Source organism: Anguilla rostrata, chromosome 17, assembly GCF_018555375.3.
Source record: "Anguilla rostrata isolate EN2019 chromosome 17, ASM1855537v3, whole genome shotgun sequence".
Classification (NCBI taxonomy): domain Eukaryota; kingdom Metazoa; phylum Chordata; class Actinopteri; order Anguilliformes; family Anguillidae; genus Anguilla; species Anguilla rostrata.
In genome coordinates this window covers 15373915-15397715 of record NC_057949.1, presented here as the reverse complement: position 1 = coordinate 15397715, position 23801 = coordinate 15373915, and the positions used below count along the sequence as shown (strand labels likewise).

Sequence of the window (23801 nt, the reverse complement as noted above, 5' to 3'; positions counted from 1 at the left end):
TCAATGGATTGCAGATGATCGTAGGCTAAATTATTGAGATCATAAAACAAATTTTAAAAAATTTTGCTTTTGGAGGCATAGCCTACATGTATCCCCACATGAAATACTATATGCATTTCAAGGGCGTTCCCTCGCGCCCGCAGCAGTCACGATTGGATATTTTCCCCTGTCAGTAAATCACAAAAAGCGATTTACTTAATCTGACCACGCCCAAACGCCGTGTTAAGCGTTTTGGTGAAAAGACGTAAAATGGGAGGGACAATGGGTGGGATTAAAGGGAAGTAATTTGACAGCGCTGATTGGTTTCCCTCAATGTCCATCTTAATTACCGTGCGCTGTGCTTGAATTGGCGATTGCGCTTCGCTGCATTCTAGGCAATTGACTGGCTATGCGACAGGGTGCCGCCCCTATTCACCCACAATGGAGACTGAAGAGATTTACTCGGAAACCGACTCTCACTTTTAGATTTTACTGGAATTACTGCATATTTGTCCAATTTTATTTGATATTATTTTCTGCGATTATTACTGTGTATATATAATTTAAAGTGATTCGATAGCTGTTTGAGAAAACCAGTCAGCACCGTCAGTTGTTTTCCTGGATTTACGTTTGCTAGCCAAAGAGGAAATTGTTCTGGGCTATGAGCCTAGCTAGCCGCACCGGTAGCTAATCCGTTTTTGTCATTGCATACCTTTGATTTTTGAAAGTCGAGCGAAGCCGTTTTGTACATCCTTAAATCACGGTAAGATCCGTATCTGTGCGGCATGGCTGTCGGGCGTGCAGGGTAGCATACCAGCTGACTTGCCGTGTTAAGCTAGTTAGCAGCTTGCTAGCGACCGAAGCGTCTTCATTCAATGTATGGGCTAGCAGCTAGAACTGGGTCAGTCAAAGCCCATGTTCACGGCTATTTTGTCGTTTGATTCTTATTGTTACCAACTAGCTAGATAGTGACGCTTGTTGAAATTTCCAGCTCGCGAGTTGTTGATCAGTCTAGGCTGATGTATGTGTTCGGAACATGTACGGGTCATTTTACCGGCGGTATGTTTGGGGATTGCCAATTCAAGGCCAATGCGTGGTCACATAAATGCACGATTGTAAAGTGGCACTCCTTTTACTGACATGAGTACTGATTTGCGGTTATAATTAAAAACACATGCTGTAATTAACGGTGTTAGCCTTTTTGATGAATTGGCTTTAGCACTTCACGCAGTTCGTGCTGTGAATAAAACGTTATCGCAGACCTTGGGGCGATTTGATTGAAGCGTTTGAATTCATTAAAGGGATTAACAAAGTTAATTACAAGAGATTATTCAGGTTGAGTTCTGTTAGTTGACCGAGGGAGCATAAATGGAAATTAGTGAAATGTCAGTTCCGCACAGACGTCAGGAATTATTTTTTTCACACAGCGAATAGTCACTGTGTGGAATAACTTGCCAGGTCATGTAGTAGAGGCAGAAACTCTGGGGTTTTCAAGACCAGGCTTGATTACGGTGACAGATACTATCTAGTCTGCAGGTAAACCGAACACTAGGTACACATTAGTGGTAGGAAAATAGAGAGCATTGTAGCGCTGAATGGCCTGTTTTCGTTGTTATGTTAATGTTCCTGTACCAACCCCTCTCTTCTCAGGAATGACCGAATACAAGCTCGTTGTGGTGGGCGCCGGTGGCGTGGGGAAGAGCGCGTTGACCATCCAGCTCATCCAGAACCACTTCGTCGACGAGTACGACCCCACCATCGAGGTTAGCGTTTGGGAACAAGACAACAACTTGACTGAGACTAAGCACCATACGGGGAAGCAGCACAGCTCAAATCAAAATCAGATTACATTTATGTATAAAGTCAAGTGCATCTCGTAGAACTTCTGTCATGATACTTCTCAAAATAACACCCCAGCCCAAGACCCCCTGAGGAAGTCAGTCTAGGGTGGCAATGGCACAGACAGACTGCTGGCAGGCAAAAATAGGAAGAACCATTACATTACAGGCATTTAGCAGATGCTCTTATCCAGAGCGACTTACACAACTTTTTACAAAGCATTTTACATTGTATCCATTTATACAGCTGGATATATACTGAAGCAATTCAGGTTAAGTACCTTGCTCAAAGGTACAACGGCAGTGTCCTGCCTAGGAATCAAACGTATGACCTTTCGGTTACAAGCCCAGTTCCTCACCTACTGTGCTACACTGCCGCCCAACCCCTCGAGAATAACCAGACTCGACGGGTGTAGTCCGTCCTTCTGATGGGTCGGGGTTGGGTTCGTAGTGGGGGCGGATTTGGGTTTAGGAGGTAACTCGGGACTCGGGACAGGCGTCCCACCAGCAGAAGAGGGAGGCCAGGGTACAGCTGAAAGGGGTGAAGGTTCGGGGAGCAGTGCGGGAGACATAGAGAGGGGGCGGGACTGAGCCTGTTCCCCCGCCCGTCTGTCCCCAGGACTCGTACCGGAAGCAAGTGGTGATCGACGGGGAGACCTGCCTGCTGGACATCCTGGACACTGCAGGTCAGGAGGAGTACAGCGCCATGCGGGACCAGTACATGAGGACCGGGGAGGGTTTCCTCTGCGTCTTCGCCATCAACAACGCCAAGTCCTTCGAGGACGTGCACCTGTACAGGTAGGGTTCCGTCCGAGGGCTCGGGGGGCGTGCAGGTCCCGTCCCGGAGTGTGTGTGAGCGTGTCTCCACGCGCGCACGCATTTTTGTTTTGATCGATTTCCTTAGCTTTGTTTCCCAAGCTGCTGTGCACGCCATTTTAGATTGTTCTCCTCAAGCATTACATGGGGCAGTCGTTATCCACAGTTTGATTCTGTTTGTTAAATGATGTCAGAATGACTAAACGAATGGGCTCGTTAATATTGGGCTTAATTAGTTGATAATTAAGAAGAGAAGTTGGTACGAGACTTCCTCGTCGTACCCATGTTCCGTTGGCCTGCGGAGCTCTGACTGGCTCCGCCCCTCTCGCGTGCCGCCCCTACAACTGGCTCCACCCCCCTCACGCACGTCACGGCGCTGGCTGCGCCCCTCTGACTGGCTCCGCCCCTCTCGTGGCTCTGACTAGCTCTGCCCCTCTGACTCGCTCCGCCTCCCCCCCTCGCAGGGAGCAGATAAACCGGGTGAAGGACAGCGACAGCGTGCCCATGGTGCTGGTGGGTAACAAGAGCGACCTGGGCTCGCGCACGGTGGAGTCGCGGCAGGCCCAGGAGCTGGCCCGCAGCTACGGCGTGCCCTTCGTGGAGACGTCCGCCAAGACCCGGCAGGTAGGGCGGGGCCCCCCGCGCGCCCGGCACGCGTCGAAAAAACACGCCCGCCCGCCCGCGAGGGTCCGGGACGGGTCGCGTCACTTTGGGCTCACAAGAAACACGCGTCGGACAAAAACACAAAACGACATAGAACGGTGGTCTCAAACTCAGCGCCATGGAGGGCCGCGTGTGTGCTGGTTTCTATTCCAGCCTCAGATCAATTATTTGCTGAATTAGGGATGCAGGTTTGCACATAATGGTGACCCGACAACTATGGTGACCTGCATTGTCTAAATAAAAACTTGCTTATATTCTGTGCTTCAATGCAGTTAAATGCATATGGCTGAATGAGTAATTGGACTCAATTAAGGCAGCATTAATTGGTCGGAATGAAAACCTACATACGCACGGCCCTCCATGGCAACGAGTTTGAGACCACTGCTGTAGAAGAATATATAGCGCAAAATAGAATTCTTTTTTTTTTCCACTGTTAAAAAAAGTGTTTCTGAAATTTTAGTGGTAGACAAGAATAAATATAAACATGAAATTGTAAAGGTGTGTTTGTGTTTTGCTGGTTTTCAGCACTCAAGTGGTTGAAGTCACTGATTGGCTAATGAGTTCACACATTTTATTTCCCAGGCTTAAAGGAATAGTCCTTCTTTTTTGGGAGATTAGCTGTTTGACCGTCTTTCCTATAGTAAGGCCGTTTGAATCGCACATTTGTGATCTTGCACTTTAATGGAACGTTAAACGTGAAAAGTGTTTGATATGATCAGCAGCACTGGAAATTTCTTTGACACCCTCAATGAACAGCAAGTGTCCTAATTGAAGATAGAATGAAATCTTTAAAAGTCCTATATTGTCTGAATCTTCATATGTTTCGCTTGCTGTAAATGATGTCATACGGTATGCGGACCAGTGTTCCAGAACCCCATAAATGAAAATGATGGAATGCTCAGTGAAATCTCAGTCACAGAAAGTCAGTAAACTTTATCACATTAAGATTTCCGTCCACAATACGCTAATTGAAGGTTAAACCGATATTTTAATCACAGTATTCATTTTGATTTCCGGAAATAACATTTCTCGGTCGTCCTGCCTACTCATGTTTGGCAGAGCCATCTCTGCAGTTGTACTAGGGTTCTGTTCAGCTTTTTCCCTTGTTATTTGTGTGTTGGTAGGCCTATGCTTCCATCTGCGGTTGTTCATAGAGCTAGCACAGTTAGCATGCAGCCTGTAGATACTGTCTAAAATTATCTTACATAATGCACAGGGATGAAACTGAATCAATCTTATTGCCTAACTAAATGGCCAAAAAGTTGGACTGTCCCTTTAAATTGTTCAGATTTTAAAAGGAAACCACAAAAACCTGCAGATACCACAGCCCCCTTGGGCTGCAATTCGAGATTCCCGGCCTAAAGCTCGCTCTCTCTCCCTCTTCCTCTCTCTCTCTCCCTCCCTCCCTTGCCCTCCCTCTCTCTCACTCGCTCTCTCTCCCCCTTCTCTCTCGCTCCCTCCCCCTTTTCACACTCTCTCTCTCTCTCTCTCTCTCTCTCAGGGAGTGGAGGAGGCGTTCTACTCTCTGGTTCGGGAGATCAGACGGTACAAGGAGACCAACCGCAGCAACAAGAAGAACAAGAAGAGCTCACAGAGACGCTGCACGCTGCTATAGCAACGGAACGGCCCGGCCGCCGCCCAGCCCAGTGACACTGCCTCGGCCGAAGCGGTCCGCCCCCTTAGCACTATCAATCCCACAATCCCCTTCAGCCTCCCTCCATAGCCGCACCACCCCACCCAGACACTGCTCAAAATGGCCCCCCTCTCACCCGGTCATGGTCAAATAGGCCACCCCTCGTCCTTAAAAAAAGCAGTGCCGCGTAGAACGTCGTGAACCAGGGTTCTGCATGCATTCTTTTGCTTTTTACATGGGGCGTCGAACTCGAATCCCGGAGGGCCGCGATGTCTGCGGGTTTTTCGATTTAAGCGACCGGGCGCTGACCGAAAGGCGACCGGGCGCTGACCGAAAGGCGACCGGGCGCTGACCGAAAGGCGACCGGACGCCGCAGAAACCCGCGGACGCCGCGGCCCTCCGGGCGCCGCAGTTTCTCCCCGCGTCGCGACGTGCTGTAAAACCCGCGGCCGTCTCCAGGACGGGAGCGGGCCAATCGCGTCGCGCGACTTCAGTGTTAAACGGAAAGGATCGGGGTTCCCGCCCAACAGGAACGGGGGAAGCGACGGTCCGACCACGGTTCTAAGAGCGGGCAGTCCCTGGAAAGCGATGCCGAACGATCAGCTTTGTTAAAATGGCCGATGGGAGGAGGTTAGAAGCATAAAGGGATAAGGAGGGGATGGAGAGATATATGAACAATGTGTGCTGGGTAAGGAAAATTATTCTTTTTTTAAAGTTACAAAACCTCTCCTCTTTCAACTCAAAAGTCGCGTTCCCTGCCGTACTAAATGTCTAGCAGTGACGACACCGGTCTCTGTCCTTTTATGAAAGTGTTAAGCTTACTCGGTTGCCGTCGGCGACGTCGGGAACCTGCTCGCTACGGGCTTCGGTTACCATGGCGACTTGGTTTGCCACCGACCGCTCGCATCGCAGCGCGGACCGGCCCATCGGGTCAGAGCGTAGGCGGAGCCTCAGACAGCTCCGGCCCCCCCCTCTCCCCCCTCCCGCATGTTTCCGAATCTCGGCCGAGCTGGTAGTATTCACCTCCCCGGTGTTCCCCACAGGTTTAGAACGTCCAGACCAAACTGTGCTGTCATTCCCGCACCTACGTGAGGTGCTTAGCTGTCAATAAAGTGAACTTTTTGGTTAAAGCTTTGTCCTCGTCCTGTGTGTGGGAGTGCGGAGTGGTGGGGTGGAATATGGGGGGGGGGGGATGGAACGTTCTCCAAGGGTTGGGAGAGGGAGGTGAGGAATTTGGGTTGAAGGTTGCCAAGACGACATACGTGTGACCTTAATTGGTTAAGATATGCCTTTGCTGTTTTGTTTGTTACAGCCCTACTCAGACTTTGGACCAATATAAAAACTTCAGTGTGTAGCTTGTACCTGTAACAGGGTATTGTTTCACAAAGCAGGATTACTGAGTTAGCTGGATAACTGCACTGAGTAAAACCTTGAAGCCCTCCCAAATCTGGAACGTGGACTGAAGTAAAAAGACCTGCTCCGGGTTTTACTCAGCACAGTTATCCAGCTAACACGGTAATCCAGTTTAAAGGGGTATTCAAATAAATGAAAATGGTGCAGTTCTTTTTACTCTTTATAAATGAAATTTATTTCATATAAAATTTACGAAATAGACTTTTAAAACGAAGCATCGTAGAGAAAAGGAGTGTGGGTGGGGTGGGGGGGTGGGGGGGTGGGGGGGTGGTTGCCCTGAGAATGTAAAGAGCGAAGCGCTCACTTCCTGTCCTGGCCTCGGAACGCCTCACCATCCGAACCTGGACACCAGCTTCTGCTGATCTTCCAGATCTTTCTGCACCTTCTTCCTCATGTAGAAGATGGGACAGTCCCGACTGCAGGGAGAATGAGAGCGCGATTAAAATGTGTATGTTTTAATATGACTCTACTTCCTGCCTGGATAATAATAATGAGAACAAGGCAGTTGGGATGTCACCCTGTTTATCAGTATATGAAGCCTTTAAAAAGCAATCAATGCTTTAAAAATGAGAGAGAAGTGTAGGGCAGATGTGGCGCTGCCCACAGATTTGGCCACGGGAAAAGGATAAAAGTTTTTTTTTTGTTGCATGCAGACGATGCGTTTGTTTTGCGAGAAGCACCCTTCTATCCTAGGGTCAGGCACTGGCCTACTCTCCGGAATCTTCCAGACCAACCCCTGCGAGAGGTGGGAATGGCATGATGGGAGTTACTGTACAGAGGTCAGCTTCATGCAGAGAGTCACTGTACCTGGTACAGAGGTCAGCTTCATGCAGAGAGTCACTGTACCTGGTACAGAGGTCAGCAGAGAGTCACTGTACCTGGTACAGAGGTCAGGAGAGAGTCACTGTACCTGGTACAGAGGTCAGCAGGGAGTCACTGTACCTGGTACAGAGGACGGCTTCATGCAGGGACCCTTGGGTGCGCTGGCACTCGGTCCAAAGCCGGGAGAAACGCTCCTCCAGGTGGTTCAGGTAAGCGATCTGCAAGTGCACAGGCCTCTATTAGCACCACGTTAACATCATGTCTCATTAGCAGTGCACCAGCTAGAAATACCAGTTGCCACTATCAGCTAGCATTATCAGTTAGCATTACCAGCTAGCATTGCCAGCTAGTATTATCAGTTACCATTTCCAGCAAACATTACCAGCCAGCATTGCCAGCTAGTATTATGAGTTGGCATTAACAGCTAGTATTATGAGTTAGCATTATCAGCTATCATTGCCAACTACTATTATCAGTTACCATTTCCAGCTAACATTGCCAGCTACTATTATCAGTTAACATTACCAGCTAGCATTGCCAACTAGTATTATCAGGTACCATTTCCAGCTAGCATTGCCAGCTACTATTATCAGTTACCACTTCCAGCTAGCATTGCCAGCTAGTATTATGAGTTATTAACAACTAGTATCAGTTACCATTTCCGGCTAACATTGCCAGCTACAATTATCAGTTAGCATTACCAGCTAGCATTGCCAGATAGTATTATGAGTTGGTATGAACAGCTACTATTATGAGTTAGCATTACCAGCTAGTATTATCAGTTACCACTTCCAGCGAACATTGCCAGCTAGTATTATCATCAGGTAGCATTACCAGCTAGAATTATGAGTTAGCATTAACAGCTAACATTGCCAGTGTTCTTCCCAGTGTATATTACAGGGAAGCAGTTTCACTCTGGTTTACAGAACTGTGCTTCTCCTCCTCGGTAGCTCTGTCATACCTCTTTCTGGTAGAGCTCAGACTCCCTGTTCTTACAGTAGTCACAGACAGCCGCTGATGGAGAGAAGAGAGGTTAGACAGAAGGGTGTATTCACAGCTGTTTTGGATTCAAATACTTTTCTACGCTTTACTGATCTTGTCTGGTGTATTGGAACCAATGAAATGCTTTCAAAAAGTGCAAACCCCGCCTTCTGGTCATATTGGAAGGCTCAGTTACACCAGGCAAGATCAATAGAGCACAGAAATGATTTGAATCCTAAACAAATACATATTTGTCCCAGGTCTGGAAAACCCATTAGCACACATGCACACACACGCACAGACACACAAACAGGCACACACACATGCAGAGACACACAAACAGGCACACACACACACACACACGCACGTATACACACACACGCTCACCGTCACTCTTGAGCACTGCCCTGCAGCCGATGCAGGTGTTCCTCTTCTGGGCGAAGGCCGTGAGGCCCCCCACCCTGGAGGTGAGAACAGTCTTACAGCGGGTGTGCTCTCCCTCTGAGAGAGAGAGAGAGAGAGAGAGAGAGAGTGTCAGAACAGTCTTACAGTGGGTGTGCTCTCCCTCTGAGAGAGAGAGAGAGAGAGAGAGCATCAGTACAGTCTTACAGTGGGTGTGTGTGTTTGTGAGTGAGTGTGTGTGTGTGTGTATACTAACACAGACTCACTCAGTAAGATGCTCTCGGCCTTGCTCTCTCCCAGGATGGGCTCAAAGATGCGGAGCAGCGGCTTGGAGAGCTGCTGCTCCAGGTAGTACTGCGTGTCGATGGGGATGTTGTTCTCCAGCACGTAGATCGGGTCCTGAGAGTGACCCACAGGACAGTCAGACAAGGGCCGACAGACGCACACACACACACACGCATACACCCACACACACACTCACACACACGCATACACCCACACACACACTCACACTCTCACACCCACACACACTCTCACACACACACACACCTCAGACTTCATGTACGCCGCTGCTCCCTTCGCTGCCTTGACGATGACGTAGGGAACTCGGTCTCCCAGGTGGGGGGCGCTGCCAGCGTCCCGCTTCCTCATCCTGGAGAGACGGACGGCAGGTCACTACGGTCACTCTCCCATCATGCATTTCACCTCCCTCCTCATTCCCCGCTTCTGTGCACAAGTCTTTCCTCTGTCCACATGCAAGCCTTTAGCAGAGCGAGCTAAGCTAACTGGCGCTTTTACTGCACGGGCCTTGCGCCTTCCCCCACACCGCCTCCCTCTCCCAGGATGCACCTCTCGGCCAGCTCCACGTGCGCCTGCTTGGCGGCGTACTCGCGCGCGGTCCTGGTCAGCTCCTTGGTGATGACCAGCTGCGAGATGTCGATGCGGTTGCACAGCAGGTCTGAGATCACCTCCTTGGCGTGCTCTACCGCCCCCTGGGGGTCCCTGCAGGACAGACAGGAGCGGGGGTACCCACCGTCACACTCAAATAAAAAGCAGCGAATCAACACCTCAGTGTTAAACAGAACAGCTTGTGCCTAATTCCTGCTGTTCCAGTCGGTTTAAAATCATGTGTTTGCCGTATTCCTGCATTTGTATCACATATTATTTTATGTTTATGTTTACCTTTTTATATATCTGTTTTGATATTTTTATTATTCATTTTCATTCGTTTTTCCTGTCACCTTATAGTTTTGTTCTTTTATTTGGGAAGTGGTTTGAACAGACTACATGAAAAGTCCTTTTTATATACAGTTTGTTATTTATTATTTTTACTACTATTACTACTACAATTTTATTATTGTACAGTACAAGGCAACCAAATCCTGTTCTTGCCCAGTCCTTTTTATACCAAGGACTGGCTGTCGGAATAAAAGCACAAACTTATATTTATCGCTTAACATTAAAGACATAAAGGAGTTTGACAAAATAAGAAAAAACACCATTGAATGAATGAGCACTTTAAATTTTAAGTAACTAAAGTACAAAGGTGAGTCATATTAAGTTGAATGCCAATTAGCTGTACAGTACGTGTCAGTTGTAAAAGAGGCCTGACAATTGGAACGTTGATATGAACTTTGAGTTTCCAAAGCAACGGGACAACTAACAGAGTTCTAAAGAAGTCAAATAGTCTTTTCGCGAATTGAATCAGCCACAAAAATGCAAAATGATGTGGCAAGGGGAACTGTCAAAAAAAATGACAACACACGCCACACATGAACAAACTATATCGGCAAAGAGGAACAATGGTCACAAGCTGAAGCTCACCAGGGACAGAGGACACTTAACAGGATAGTTGCCAAACACCCAAAAACTGCGGCCTCAAAGATTACCACAGAACTCAACAAAAACTAAGTGGTGAGCTTCACAGAGCTGGTGTTAAAGGCATACTATGCAGGACTTCTTAGCCTGTGTTTGCAATCAAAGAATTCTCCTCCTCCATCTTCAACCCCACCCACTCACCCCCGAGGACTCGAACGAGTCACAGACACTCAAATTCATTATAAGCTTCCGGTAAATTTCTCCCATCAATTACTCCGGCCGGACATTAGATTACATTGTCTGGTTGGGACCACAAACCAGACATGCAAATAATATGAAAGCCAGACATTTCGGTCAAAACCCAGGCGTCTGGGATCCCTAGCTGCATAGCTAGAGGTGACGTTAACTACAGGTCCAACAGAAGACAAGCCAGCCCCGCGTTGCTTTTCATCCCCTTGGCAAACTTCAGCTGACGGCACAGAGGAAAATAAATTCCAAGGTTACGGTAAATAGTTCTTGAACAAGCCTTGTAGGCTTGTCTGTATGCTTCGCAGTATCTGGGCCATTATAGCGACTAGCTAGCTATAGCAACAAATATTGAAAAAAAAAGATGCTGAAATCTGATCCCAAACCACTGGCTCTGTAGCCACACCCACCCCTTCCCACACAGAAAAGAGTGCCACGCCCAGTAAGGTCCCAAGCACATTTTTTGAATAACAAATACAGGTAAAGGCATGGAAAGGGGTTTGGGATTAGGTGGGTAAAGGCGTTTGGGATCAGGTGGGTAGAGGGGTTTGGGATTAGGTGGGTAAAGAGGTTTGGGAATAGGTGGGTAGACGGATTTGGGATTAGGTGGGTAAAGGGGTTTGGGATTAGGTGGGTAGAGGCCTTGCTGTAGACAGATTGCGAGCACTGGTCCGTTGGAGGCGGGGCTCTGCAGCCATGCTGAAATAACGCAGCCGAGGACCAGACCGCACCTGTTAATGAGAATGGTCTGCAAGCAGGAGTTAATCAGGTTGGCCACCAGGGGGCAGTTGTCCCGGCGCACCGTCTCTATGCCTTTACACTCCATCTTATCATAAGTGTCTGGGTTGGAGGAGTAGTGAAGGCCAGCGTAGCGCTTCTTGTTGATCAACAGGTACGGGTAATACACCTGTAATTGGGCAAAACGATAAATACACACACACATACACCCACACACCCACACACACACACACACACACAAACACACGTACACAAATACTGTTCAATAGTTCAATACGGGTGTCCAATCTTATCCCAGAAGGGCTGGTGCAGGATCTGTTCACCCAATTCAACAAAATAATAATCAGGCTTCAATCCTGACCGTGATTGGCTGAAACAGGTTTTTTCGTGCTGGGCTAAAATAAAAACCTGGACCCTAACCAGCCAGTTTCTGTTAAGACTGGACGCCCCTGTTCTAAAGGTTAGGTTTGCACACGGCACTAAGGAACAGGACCTTCTCGAACTCCAGTTTGATTGGTGGAATGAAGTAGGTGGAGACCAACGCAGCTGCCTCACGCCCCAAGTCGATGGCCTCCCTCACAGTGGACACGCCCATTTTCACCATCACAGAGTCCGTGTCCCCGTAGATCACCTGACACGAGAGCACACGCGCGAGATGGGTTAGCGTGACGTCGTGGGACCCCCTAGACACCTGCGTAACTACAGCTGTGTGTAACAGACTGTGTAACTACAGCTGTGTGTAACTACCTACAGACTGTGCGTAACTACAGACTGACTGTGTAACAACAGACTGTGTAACTACCTACAGAGAGTGTAACTACAGACGTTGCATGACTACAGACTGTGTGTAACTACAGATAAACAGGGCAGGCAGGTGGTCTATGCTGACTCACCTTGCCGTCGGCTTGGTAACCGTTGCTGATGGTGTACTTGGATTCCACCAGCTGCTTGGTCTGCTCGATCATTTGCCGCCCAAAACCGGTCACACTCTTGGAGAGGGAAAGAATGGTGGGCGAAGTAAACAAAAAGCTCTCCAGAAGCCTACGGCCTGAACTCCTGGGTTTCCGTTTTACTTTTGTCTATAGCGTCACAGGGTAAGCTTCCGTAGTTAGGTAAGCTAGGTCAGCTGAAAGCTCCAATGAGCTTGTGCCAAGCGGCTAACATCCATATTTCAATAACAAGCTGTCTGTGATGTCACTCCTTTAGCCACGCCCCTTTACCCTGACTGGCTGGACGAGACTCAAGTGGATTAGCAGGGCTGAAAGTGTGGGTGTGAGGCACGGAGAAGGCAGGACTTAATCCCCGCCCCAAGCAGGGCAGTAACAGTACTAATACTCACCTGTGAGATCTCCAGGCAGGGCAGTTTGCCCACCTGGGCACCGGTAAAGCCGTACACAGAGTTGGCGCTGATCTTCAGAGCCAGCTGTCTGCCATCCAGCACCTGCTTCTTAAAGGGGTCCGTCTCCTTCTTCAGCTCCGCCTTCGCCCTGCAGTGGAGAGGGGAGTCATTTTACTCACTTTACAGAGCACTGAGTCATTTTACTCACTTTACAGAGCTGGAGTCACTGAGTCATTTTACTCACTTTACAGAGCTGGAGTCACTGAGTCATTTTACTCACTTTACAGAGCTGGAGTCATTGAGTCATTTTACTCACTTTACAGAGCTGAACATAGTCATGACAGTTTGAGTCAAGACAAGACAATTCTCATTGAAATGGCAATCATAAAATACTGTACTAATGTGCTTAAAATGAGTGTATTTAGCAGTGAAGAGGACTATGATTTTAGCGATTTCACTGAAGAATCTCATTTCAGCACAATTTTTGTACTATAAATAAGCACATGCAGCTTCCATTTTACGGTGGAAAACATCCTTTTCCTTTTTTATATTACACACCAGCCTGCTGTCCGTCACACTGGCAAAATGAGATGCCGAAGTGCGTTTGCAGAGAAACGGTATCGGTTCGAGTGAGAACAGGAAACGGAACAGGAACAGGAAGTGCGTTGGGACGGGGCCTCCCTTACCTCATCCTGGCGGACAGCAGGTTCTCCAGGATCTCCGGCAGGAGGCCCTTCCTCACGGAGCTCCTCACAAACTGGTCCCCCGTGGGCGTTTCGATGAACTGCTCCGGAGAAAGACTGGACATGGGTGAGAACAAGGTACACTAACATGCTATCCATCCATCCATCCATACCCGCTTATTCCTGGTCAGGGTCGCAAAAGGTGCTGGAGCCTATCCCAACATGCACTGGGTGAGAGGCAGGATTGCACTCGAGACAGTTTGCTAGTCCATCGCAGCGCACTCACACCATTCACTGAGACACTCATATCCAGGGGAAATTTAGATGCTCCAATCAACCTAAGCAGCATGTCTTTGGACAGTGGGAGGAAACCGGAGTACTCCCTACCCGAGTTTCTCTGCAGAGCCTTTCTTGAGCAGGGTGGTGTAGCACAGGTTGTGGGCCATCATGATGGAGGGATAGAGGGAGGAGAAGTCCAGAATGGTGATGGGGATGCTGTAGTACCTGCAGACAGATGCGAGGGAAGAGGTGGAGACGCGGACAGTTTAAGGAAGACTCGTTTTTACTGCTATGAGACACAGGGAAGTAGCTGAATGAGGATGTGTGTGTCAAACACGTCACACTACCTCACACTAGCCCCCTGTGAACCAGGATCTCAACCAGGGACACAGTACTGACCCAGTGCAGTGTGTTTGTCACAGAGAGAGCTGCAGTACTGACCCGGGTAATTGTGTTTATCACAAAGAGAGGTGCAGTACTGACCCAGTGCATTGTGTTTATCACAGAGAGAGCTGCAGTACTGACCCAGTGCAGTGTGTTCAGCTCAGAGAGAGCTGCAGTACTGACCCAGCGCAGTGTGTTTCGCTCAGCGATCGCTGCAGTACTGACCCTTTCTCCGGCTCGATGACTGTTCCTCCACTGTAGTCCTCTCCTCCCTCCATCTTCACCACCGGCATCACAAAACCTTTCTTTGTGGCCTGAGAGACAGAAACAGCGGAAGCCATGTCTTTAAAATTTGTAATTTACATTCAGAGCGGGAAATTGGTTAGAAGTGCGTGTGTGTGTGTGTATGCGTGTGTATACTGTATGTATGTATGTATGTATGTATGCATGTATGTATATGTGTGTGTGTGCATGCGTGTGTGTATATGTATGTATGCATGTGTGTGTGTATGTGTGTGTGTGTGTGTGTATGCATGTGCGTGTGTGTGTATGTGTGTGTGTGTGTGTGTGTGCGTGTATACGTGTGTGTGTGTTAGCGGACCCTGACCTGCCGGAGCAGCTGGGACACCACTTTGATCTGCTGCCCACGGGACAGCAGGTAGGAGAGGGGCACGCCCGTCACGCGCGCCATCTCCATGTAGTTAATCACACACATGAGCTTCTGCAGCAGCCGCAGCGGGAGGTGCGCGTCCTTCAGACAGTACACCGCTAAACGCCGCCGCGTCTGCTCGTTACCGCTCTGAGGGGGCGGGGGGGAGAGGGGGGGGAGGACAGAGAGAGACAGAGAGAGAGGGTGGAAGGAGAGAGGGAGAGGGAGGGGAGAGAGAGATTTACATAAACAAATTGGCTACTTTGTTGGAGCAATCTTCAGTCCTGGGTTTCGTGCTACAGGATAAGGAGGTCAAACTCCTACTCCACGCAGATGACCTGGTCCTGCTGTCGCCCACAGCACAGGAGTTACAGAGGGGCCTGGATCTGCTAGATAAATACTGTCAGACCTGGGCCCTGGCAGTAAATATGAAAAAGTCAAAGATAACAATTTTCCTAAAACGATCCAGAGCTTAAGGAAACACTTACACTTACAGTTTCGTGTATAGGAACAAATCACACAGAACACTGTAAACACTATTACTATTTAGGGCTGAATATAAGTTGTTCTGGACATTTCAACCTGGAAATAAACAAGGGACTGCTGGGACACCTAACCAACTAATATTCACACGTATCTAGGTTTTTAATTATATAATGTAGTTTTGCATCTTTTAGTTACAGTATAATAATTATTGTTTATTATTATATACTAATATGCATTTTATGTCTGTTATCTTTATCCTCATATTTATTGTTGTAGTAATTGCTGTCATCATTGTTGTGGGAGAAATAATTATCTGTATAATCTATACTTGCACAAAACCGGCACCTGCGTAGACCCTGTGCATTTGCAGATCTGTGCTGACCCCATACCTGTGCTGACCCCATACCTGTACAGACCCCATACTTGTGCTGACCCCATACCTGTACAGACCCCATACTTGTGCTGACCCCATACCTGTGCTGACCCCATACCTGTGCTGACCCCATACCTGCAGGTCGCCGATGACGGAGTGGTGCACCGCGTCCTTGTGCTCCTGCAGGAAGTGGAAGCTGACAGCGTTCAGGGAGTAGGAGCGCAGCTTGTAGTCCCTCAAGAGCACCTGCAGGTATACACACACACACACACACAGCGCCATCGCAACAGCCCCACCAGCCGGCACTAGACCGCTCCTCTATGAGCCGACCGAAAGAGGTATGAGAGGAAGTGCATGTCGACTATGACCTCCCGCTGCTGACCTCTGAGAATGTGCCATCACTGCCTAACTGCACCCTGTTATCCCAAATCACTGCACCCTGTTCACCTGTAAAACGCAGAACTACACCCTTCTCACCTGTAGCAGGTATAATTCTGTCCTGCTCACCTGTAGCAGGTCGAACTGCACCCGGCCCTCTGTGTTGATGCTTTTATTCTCCCTCCTCCCCATCTGCTTGCTCTGGAAGTTGGAGTCTCTCAACACAGACTTTATCCCCCGAACCCGGCCCAGGTACGGGAACAGGTCCACCTGGACAGAGAGAGAGGGGGCATCACACACACATACACACGCACACACATACACACATGCGCGCACACATACACAGGCACACATGTACACATCCACAGACAAACGCATGCACACATAGGCACACACACATAGACACACACACACAAACAGACACACTCACCTTCAGTACAGCCGCTCTTTTCAGAAGATATGGCAAATCAAAGTTCTGGACATTGTAGCCTGTGATGATGTCAGGATCCACCGTCCTCACAAACTCCGCCCAGCTCTAGAGAGAGAGCCAATCAACTGTTAGAGGTGATTGTAGAGGTGATGGCTACCGTGTAGCACCTCTATCCCAAGACTAATAGCATCTCTCCTTCTCCTGCTTCCTCTCCCTTTGCCTTCTCTCCTCCACCAACCTCTCCCTCTCCTCTTCCTCCTCCTACCCCTCCCTCTCCCTTTCTTCCTCCTCCTCCTCCTCCTCCCCCACACTGCCCCCTCCTCGTCTCTATCCCTCCTCCCCCTCCTCCCTCGCTCTCTTCTCCTCCCCCTCTCTCCCTTTCTTCCTCATCCTCCTTCTCCCCCACCCTGCTCCCTCCTTGTCTCTCTCCCTCCTCCTCCCCCTCCTCCTCCACCACCCCTCCCTCTCCTCCTCCACCCCATCCTGCTCCACCTCCCTCCTCCTCCTCCTCCCCCTCCCTCTCCTCCTCCCTCCTCCCTCTCCTCCTCCACCCCATCCTCCTCCCCCTCCCTCTCCTCCTCCTCCTCCTCCTCCTCCTCTCCAGTACCTGCAAAAGCTGAGCCTCCTGGGAGAAGCAGAGGACCTGTGAGCCGACGATGGAGGCGCAGGACTGCAGGGTGAAGACGGTGCGGACGAAGGGCTCCTTCTCCCCCTGCCGCTGCACCAGGGAGGCGATCTGGATCACCGGGTCCCTGTCGGCCTCCGGGAAAATGCCTGGGAGGGGAGCGGCGTGCGTTAAAGCTGCCTTACACTGCACTGCACTGCACCAACACTACACCAGCACTGCACCAACACTACAGTACACTGCACTGCACCAACACTACACCAGCACTGCACCAACACTACAGTACACTGCACTGCACCAACACTACAGTACACTGCACTGCACCACACCAGCACTGCACCAACACTACAGTACACTGCACTGCACTGCACCAACACTACACCAGCACTGCACCAACACTACAGTACACTGCACTGCACCACACCAGCACTGCACAAACACTGCACCAACACTGCCTTACACCGCACTGCACCACACCAGCACTGCACAAACTACACCGACACTACACCAACACTACAGTACACTGCACTGCACCACACCAGCGCTGCACGAACACTACACCAACACTATAGTACACTGCACTGCACTGCACCAACACTACACAAACACTACAGTACACTGCACTGCACCACACCAGCACTGCACAAACACTGCACCAACACTACAGTACACTGCACTGCACCACACCAGCACTGCACGGCACCAGCACTGCACCAACAGTACAGTACACTGCACCACACCAGCACTGCACAAACTAGACTACCCTAACTTTAGGCTAACAGTACCACTGACATTTGGACACAGCACAAACACTGTGCTAACCAATACTATCCATAGGCTAACACACACACACACACACACAAACACACACACACACATACACTCTCTCTCACACACACACACACACTCTCTCTCTCTCACACACACACACACACACTCACCACACTCTCTCTCTCTCACACACACACACACACACACACACACACACACTCACACACTCACACACACACACATACACTCTCTCCACACACACACACAACACCACACACACCCCACCCCTCACACACACACACTACCCTACACACAACACACTACATCTGACACACACAAACACTTGCTCAACACAACACTCATCCTCTACACCACACACACACACACACACTCACACACACACATCTCTCTCACCACACCACACACACACACACACACACTCCTCTCTCACACACACACACACACACACACACACACACACTCACACACACATACACTCTCTCTCACACACACACACACACACACACACTCACACACTCACACACACACACTCACACACACACTCACTCTACCTTTCCTGCAGGCACACTCGATGTCGAAGCTCAGCACCCTCAGGGGGGCGATCCGCTGCCACTCCCCCTCGGCGGGGTGGCTGATAAGCTCCGCCCACTCCACATCCACCTCGTACTGGCACAGCGTCACCTGGGGCAGAGACACGCGTCAGGGCCTGAGACTCCTCCCCCGCCCCGCCCCCAACCTGCCACAACCTGCCCTCGCTCCGCCATCACCCCCCAACCTGCCACACCTTTCCCCTACCCCTGCCCCCACTCCACCCCTGCCCCGCCCCCAACCTGCCCCTGCTCCACCCCTGCTCCGCCCCAACACCAACCTGCCCCCGCTCCACCCCTGCCTCGCCCCCAACCTGCCCCTGCCCTACCCCTGCTCCTGCCCCGCCCCACCCCCAATCTGCCCCCACTCCACCCCCTACCTGCCACAACCTGCCACATCCTACCCCTGCCACATCCTACCCCCGCCCCCACCCCTGCCCTTCCCAGCCTCTACCTCACTCCGCCCTGCCCCCAACCTGCCCCGCCACCCTGTCGCTGCCCAGCCCCGCTCAACCCCCAGCCCTGCCCCCGCCGCTGCCCGTCAGCACCTTAGTGGGGTGGTGTGAGTCCGTCTCCCCCTCGCCTCTCTCCTCTCTCACTCTGTACCTCCCAGCAGGCAGCTGGATCCAGCAGCACCCCACCACCTCGGTGTCCACCATGAACCTGTAACAGCAAACGCAGTACCCGCACAGGGGATCCTCCATGTCTCGCAATCACGTCCTCATTTAAATGCTTACTAACACAATCACTGCTAATTGCATTCAGTGCATGAGCTAATCACATTACATACATAATTAACAAGTGTGGAGTTTTTAATGAGGCGACGGTGTGTTTCATTCTGTAAAGACACTGGCGCGTGCTCCCATTTCAGAGCATTCATTCATTCATTCATTCATTCATTCAACCTTTATTTAATTCTCGAAAATACGTTGACGGTGGGCCGTCATTTTCAACGATGCCGAGATCACATTATGCAGCAATGAAGCATAATACAAACAATAAAATACAAACAAAACACAGATAAAAAAATCAGTTAGAACAGTTACATATAAAAGCAGGGAGGTTTGTGATCATGGTTTTAAATTGTCCATAGGTTAGTAGAGAATCTATTTTAGCGTGTGTTGAAGATCATTCCAAGAAGTTGGTGCACTAAGATAAAAAGCTGACTTTCCAAATTCAGACCGTGCTCGGGGGATCTTAAGCATAAGCCAGTCATTTGAGCGAGTTAGATTAGGGTCCAAAGTTCCAATCCAGCATCGTAGCGATATAAGGTGGTAGCTTTCCGACAACAGCCTTACAGATATACAGATACAAATGTTTATTACGCCTCTCTGCCAGAGAAGACCAACCCACCTTATCATACAGGATACAATGGTGAGTGCCATAGCTATCACCAGTAACAAATCTGAGGGCAGAATGATAGACCGAGTCTAGGGGTTTGAGCATGCCGACGTGTTCATAAGACCTGGACCGACGTTAGCGAAAACCCTGTTAGAGCCGCTAGTGTTAGCGTCAGACAGCTCGGTACCTGATCTCAAAGTCTATGTTGGCCTCGAAAGCGGCGTAGTTCTGGGCGGGGAAGGGACCGAATTTGAAGCCCTGCTCCAAAAGTCGTCTGGCCGGGGCGATCAGGCGCGGCATCGCCACGGTGATGCGCAGGAAGTCCTGAGGCCGTATTCCACAAAAGCCATACATATCTGGCAGAGAGGGAGAGAAAGAGAAAGAGAGAGAGAGAGAGAGAAACACAGTGTGGGCATATCACATGAGACAAGATACAATGTAAACATGGACTACAACTCCAGTGCAAAGAGCATAGCTAAGAGCAAGAGGGGCAACATAAACTACAAATACAGTGCCCAGAACAGTGAAGTGTCAAGATGGACTACAATTCCAGTGCAAAGAGCATGGAGAACAGCAAGAGCAGCAACATGAACTACAAATACAGTGTCCAGAATACAACGAAGACAGTGTGAAGATGGATTACAACTCCAGTGCAAAGAACATGGCTAACAGCAAGAGCGGCAACGTTAACTACAAATGCGGTGCCCAGAACATAGTGAACAGTGTCAAGATGGACTACAACTACAGTGCACAGAGCCACAGGCCTAGAGTGAAGAGAGCGGTTGTGATGGCAACGGGGGACCCACTCTCTTTGCGTGTAATGTCCACAGCCAGTACAGTTTCAGTCAGGTTGTCCTTATTCGAGCGCATGTCCGTCAGCAAAGCAGAGTTCAGCGCCTTCTGGAAGTCACTCAGGTGAGAGCAAGAGAACCCTGAGGAGTGGAGGGAGAGTCATGTCTGTCTTCAGCAGTGGAAAAGACAGACGGACAGACCCACAGGTATGTAGACAGACAGACAAACCCACAGGCACGTAGACAGATAAAGGATGGGGTTTTACATTTTTGGTCATTCGTCTCTTGAAGACATCTCTTGTCACACATCCATCAGGCACAAACTCACCAATGACAACTCGCTCATTCCCACGGTTCCGCATATTAACGAGGCAAACAACTGCAACCATTGGTGCAGTTTAACACAGAGGCTAAGTGCTGTTCCAGTGACGCTGAACATAAAGATTTGATCCAGAATTCCCTTGAGACAGAGAGAGAGAGAGAGAGAGAGAGAGAGAGAGAGAGAGAGGCTACAGGACTCACCAGGGGGAGCAGGAACGTAGAAATAGGGAGCGAAGCCGTGGACGTGACAGCACACAGAGTTACCGCCATCCGTCACGCCAAACATCCTGACGATGGGGACAGTGCCCTGAGACTGACCAGGCATTCCGGCCACCGGGGACCCTGGGAGGGGGAGGAAAGGAGTGGGGTGAGCAGCGATAGGTCAGTGAGACAGGAGGGGGCGGAGTATGGTTTGTAGACTTGCACAATACGAACAGAACTTGGGTTGCCAGTTACCCAAGTAGTAGTCCAGGTCTATCTGCTGGAAGGTGAGCTGGTCAGTCTGGGGGTGGAGGGGAGGAGCGGGTGGGCGTCGCCACAGGGGGTTTAAATCAGCAGAGAAGAGCTCCCCTGCAAGAGACAGAGAGACACGCCCTGTACAAACCCGCCAGTCACACTGCAGTCTCGCCTCTCAAAAAGTCACCAAATTACCAGTGTAGTATAATGGGTAAGGAGCTGGACTCCCTGGTTGAACACTGTCGTTGTACCCTTGAGCAAGGTAATTAACCTGCACTGCTTCAGTATATATCCAGCTGAACAATTGGATGCTATGTAAATGCTATGTAAAAAAAATTGTAAGTCGCTCTGGATAAGAGCGTCTGCTTAATGCCTGTAATGTAATGTTACCAATGGGGATGACATCGTGCCCGGGTTGCCCCTCCCGTGACTCCGCCTCAATCTCGGTGTCGTCAGGCACGGCCAACTCCTCCTCAAAGAGGGAGGGGCTGTCTTCCCTCTCCCCGCCCACTCTGCCTCGCTTGGCCTGGGAGGGCTCTCCCATTGGTTGGCGACCTCTCCGTTTTTTTGCCTCCATCACCCAGGATAGGCTACGGCTGCTACGAACACAAGGAAGCCAGGGGATTATTTATTTTGCCAGTAATAAAACCAAATTTTAATTAAAATCTCTTTCACAAGAGGGATTTGACATAAAACACAGTTATAAAGACAAAGTTAACAATCAATCTGACTTCAAAGGCGAGCAAATTACTTGCACAAAAATAAACCACCCAAAATACACATTTCCACTGAAATTGCCTAAAATAAGTCGATGAATTTACAATTTAATCTTTACTCTGTATGTTGTGTACTTGAAGCGTAATGGGTGAAAATACTGACTAAATTATAGTAGAAAATGTATCTTTACAATAACTTCGCGGAAACTCCGTAGGCACGATGCAAGGCTGTTGGCGATTTATTGCACGAAACGACATCAAAATAAACCATCAAGCCAAAGTTAGGTGATGTAACTAGTTAGGTAATTTGCTTTCGCTTTTGTTTCCAACCTGTGTAACTGGTAAACTACCTAGGATCTAGATCGCTAGTTTGAAATTTGTGAGAAATATATGGTATCATTCGTCTGACTACGATGGCATGACAGGTTGATAGCAAAACAGTTAACCTTACAATCGCGTGTAACTATTTGCTAGCAGTCAATCGAACAAGCCTAATCAATTATGATACTTCAATAATCAATTTCATAACTATCTAGCCACAGTCTAGGCTCTTAACAACAAATACCTGTCGGATAAAACGAAAAGGCTTGCCTTTATTAAATTCCCTCCCTTTTCTCCAAACTGTCAGGGTATAATTTCCCTCCAACTTGTTGTGTTTGATAACGTCCATATGATCATCGTTCTGTTTTATTGTTCTCTTCAAAAACCGGCTTGACAGCTGGAGCTGGCTGATGGAGACGATTGGTTGAAGAAAGGCGGAAATGCGACTTTATTTAAGTAGAGTTCAGCGGCCATTTTTGTAGTGGCACTCTAGGATCACATCACAGGAGCATCTGCCTTTTTTACAGTCACTGATCTGCTCCCACGTTAAAAACCATGGACTAAAGGCGCGATAAAACGGAAAACGACCATGCTTGTTGAAATGAATGATGGCGCACGACTAAAAACACAACACAGAATTGCATAATCTTTTGAAATGTTCGCAAGAATACACTGGCCGCCTACATTTCAATTGTGAACACAAATAAAATGAACACTGAACACACGAATCGTACTGAATACATTTTTAATCAACTTGTAATTTATTAAACTACTACAAACCCCTTTAAAAATACCAAAACCGTAACCATATTTCGTTGACCTTATGTAAGTTAACTCGGTTTGTGCTTCAAAATGCTTGCATAAATTACACTTATAATTACTGTGTTTGGATAATACTTCATCAGTGAAAACATCTTGGGAATCTTCATTCAACAGTTGAGTCACAGCAAATGACAACCATTGATCAGGAAAACAAGGATAAGGTGTTCATGGAAGTAATTATGACCCTAGGAAGAAGGTGAGCACCAGTAGGCCTACAAATGATAATATATATGTTTAAATATGCCATTATCATCAACATGTTGACCTTATAATTAACCTATTTTAACATCTCTAACTGAACATTCTTTACTTTCTTACGAGTAATGTGGAATGTATATTAACTTTGTGATCTTCACATAAAAATGTTTTAACTGATTCTAAATTTTTGGGGTGACATAAAATGCTTTTCTCTATACATATATGCATACAAAACTCTGACGATTTGTTTTAACACTGTACTCGTCCCTTTTAAAGTTAAAAGTTCTGTCTAATTTGTTAGGCTCAATTGGAAAATTATATTCGTGGTAATATATTGTCATTTATCAACTGTTAATTCCGTATTATTTTTTTCTGTGAAGTGTCTAAATTTTTGTTTGCTGCATGTGCATACCGTGATTTACTATAGCCTAGGCTATGCTTTGCGGGTAACTATTTTAATTGACTGTTGTATGGATGAATG

The 23801-nt window shown here is 48.7% G+C and overlaps 2 protein-coding genes across 5 annotated transcripts; one reads left to right on the top strand and one right to left on the bottom strand.

Moving 5' to 3' along the window:
• The first annotated feature begins 370 nt into the window (after positions 1–370).
• zgc:55558 (GTPase KRas) lies at positions 371–6059 on the top strand. Of its 2 annotated transcripts, none has more exons than XM_064314741.1 (5): positions 371–742; positions 1630–1742; positions 2437–2615; positions 3098–3257; positions 4798–6059. In XM_064314741.1, the coding sequence occupies exons 2-5, from the start codon at positions 1632–1634 to the stop codon at positions 4909–4911; spliced, it is 564 nt and encodes a 187-aa protein (XP_064170811.1). In that variant the 5' UTR covers positions 371–742; positions 1630–1631; the 3' UTR covers positions 4912–6059. The 2 variants fall into 2 exon arrangements, with proteins under 2 accessions (XP_064170811.1, XP_064170812.1); XM_064314742.1 differs by lacking the exon at positions 371–742 and adding an exon at positions 776–880.
• A 462-nt stretch (positions 6060–6521) lies between these two features.
• On the bottom strand, positions 6522–22758 carry pold1 (polymerase (DNA directed), delta 1, catalytic subunit). 3 transcript variants are annotated; one of them, XM_064314739.1, is made up of 27 exons: positions 22545–22751; positions 21654–21862; positions 21264–21377; positions 21009–21149; positions 20502–20627; positions 19883–20051; positions 18903–19017; positions 18319–18448; positions 16958–17124; positions 16351–16455; positions 16050–16190; positions 15678–15788; positions 14642–14833; positions 14260–14348; positions 13759–13875; positions 13375–13488; positions 12689–12836; positions 12243–12338; positions 11843–11980; positions 11343–11518; positions 9397–9549; positions 9097–9199; positions 8814–8946; positions 8533–8646; positions 8126–8178; positions 7285–7382; positions 6522–6758 (listed from the first exon to the last, which is right to left on the bottom strand). In XM_064314739.1, the coding sequence occupies exons 2-27, from the start codon at positions 21838–21840 to the stop codon at positions 6671–6673; spliced, it is 3318 nt and encodes a 1105-aa protein (XP_064170809.1). In that variant the 5' UTR covers positions 21841–21862; positions 22545–22751; the 3' UTR covers positions 6522–6670. The 3 variants fall into 3 exon arrangements, with proteins under 3 accessions (XP_064170809.1, XP_064170808.1, XP_064170810.1); XM_064314738.1 differs by having other exon boundaries at positions 6523–6758; positions 22571–22751; XM_064314740.1 differs by lacking the exons at positions 6522–6758; positions 7285–7382; positions 8126–8178; positions 8533–8646; positions 11343–11518 and having other exon boundaries at positions 22571–22758.
• Between the last annotated feature and the right edge of the window lie 1043 nt (positions 22759–23801).

Excerpts from the sequence above, each read along its gene's own strand:
- zgc:55558 (XM_064314741.1), top strand. The coding sequence starts at position 1,632 with ATGACCGAATACAAGCTCGTTGTGGTGGGCGCCGGTGGCGTGGGGAAG. Across the intron at positions 1,743-2,436 it reads AGTACGACCCCACCATCGAG|GACTCGTACCGGAAGCAAGT; the intron begins GTTAGCGTTTGG and ends GTCTGTCCCCAG. Across the intron at positions 2,616-3,097 it reads GAGGACGTGCACCTGTACAG|GGAGCAGATAAACCGGGTGA; the intron begins GTAGGGTTCCGT and ends CCCCCCTCGCAG.
- pold1 (XM_064314739.1), bottom strand. The coding sequence starts at position 21,840 with ATGGAGGCAAAAAAACGGAGAGGTCGCCAACCAATGGGAGAGCCCTCC. Across the intron at positions 15,789-16,049 it reads TGCAGTTCGACCTGCTACAG|GTGCTCTTGAGGGACTACAA; the intron begins GTGAGCAGGACA and ends GTATACCTGCAG. Across the intron at positions 8,647-8,813 it reads GGCCGAGAGCATCTTACTGA|AGGGAGAGCACACCCGCTGT; the intron begins GTGAGTCTGTGT and ends TCTCTCTCTCAG.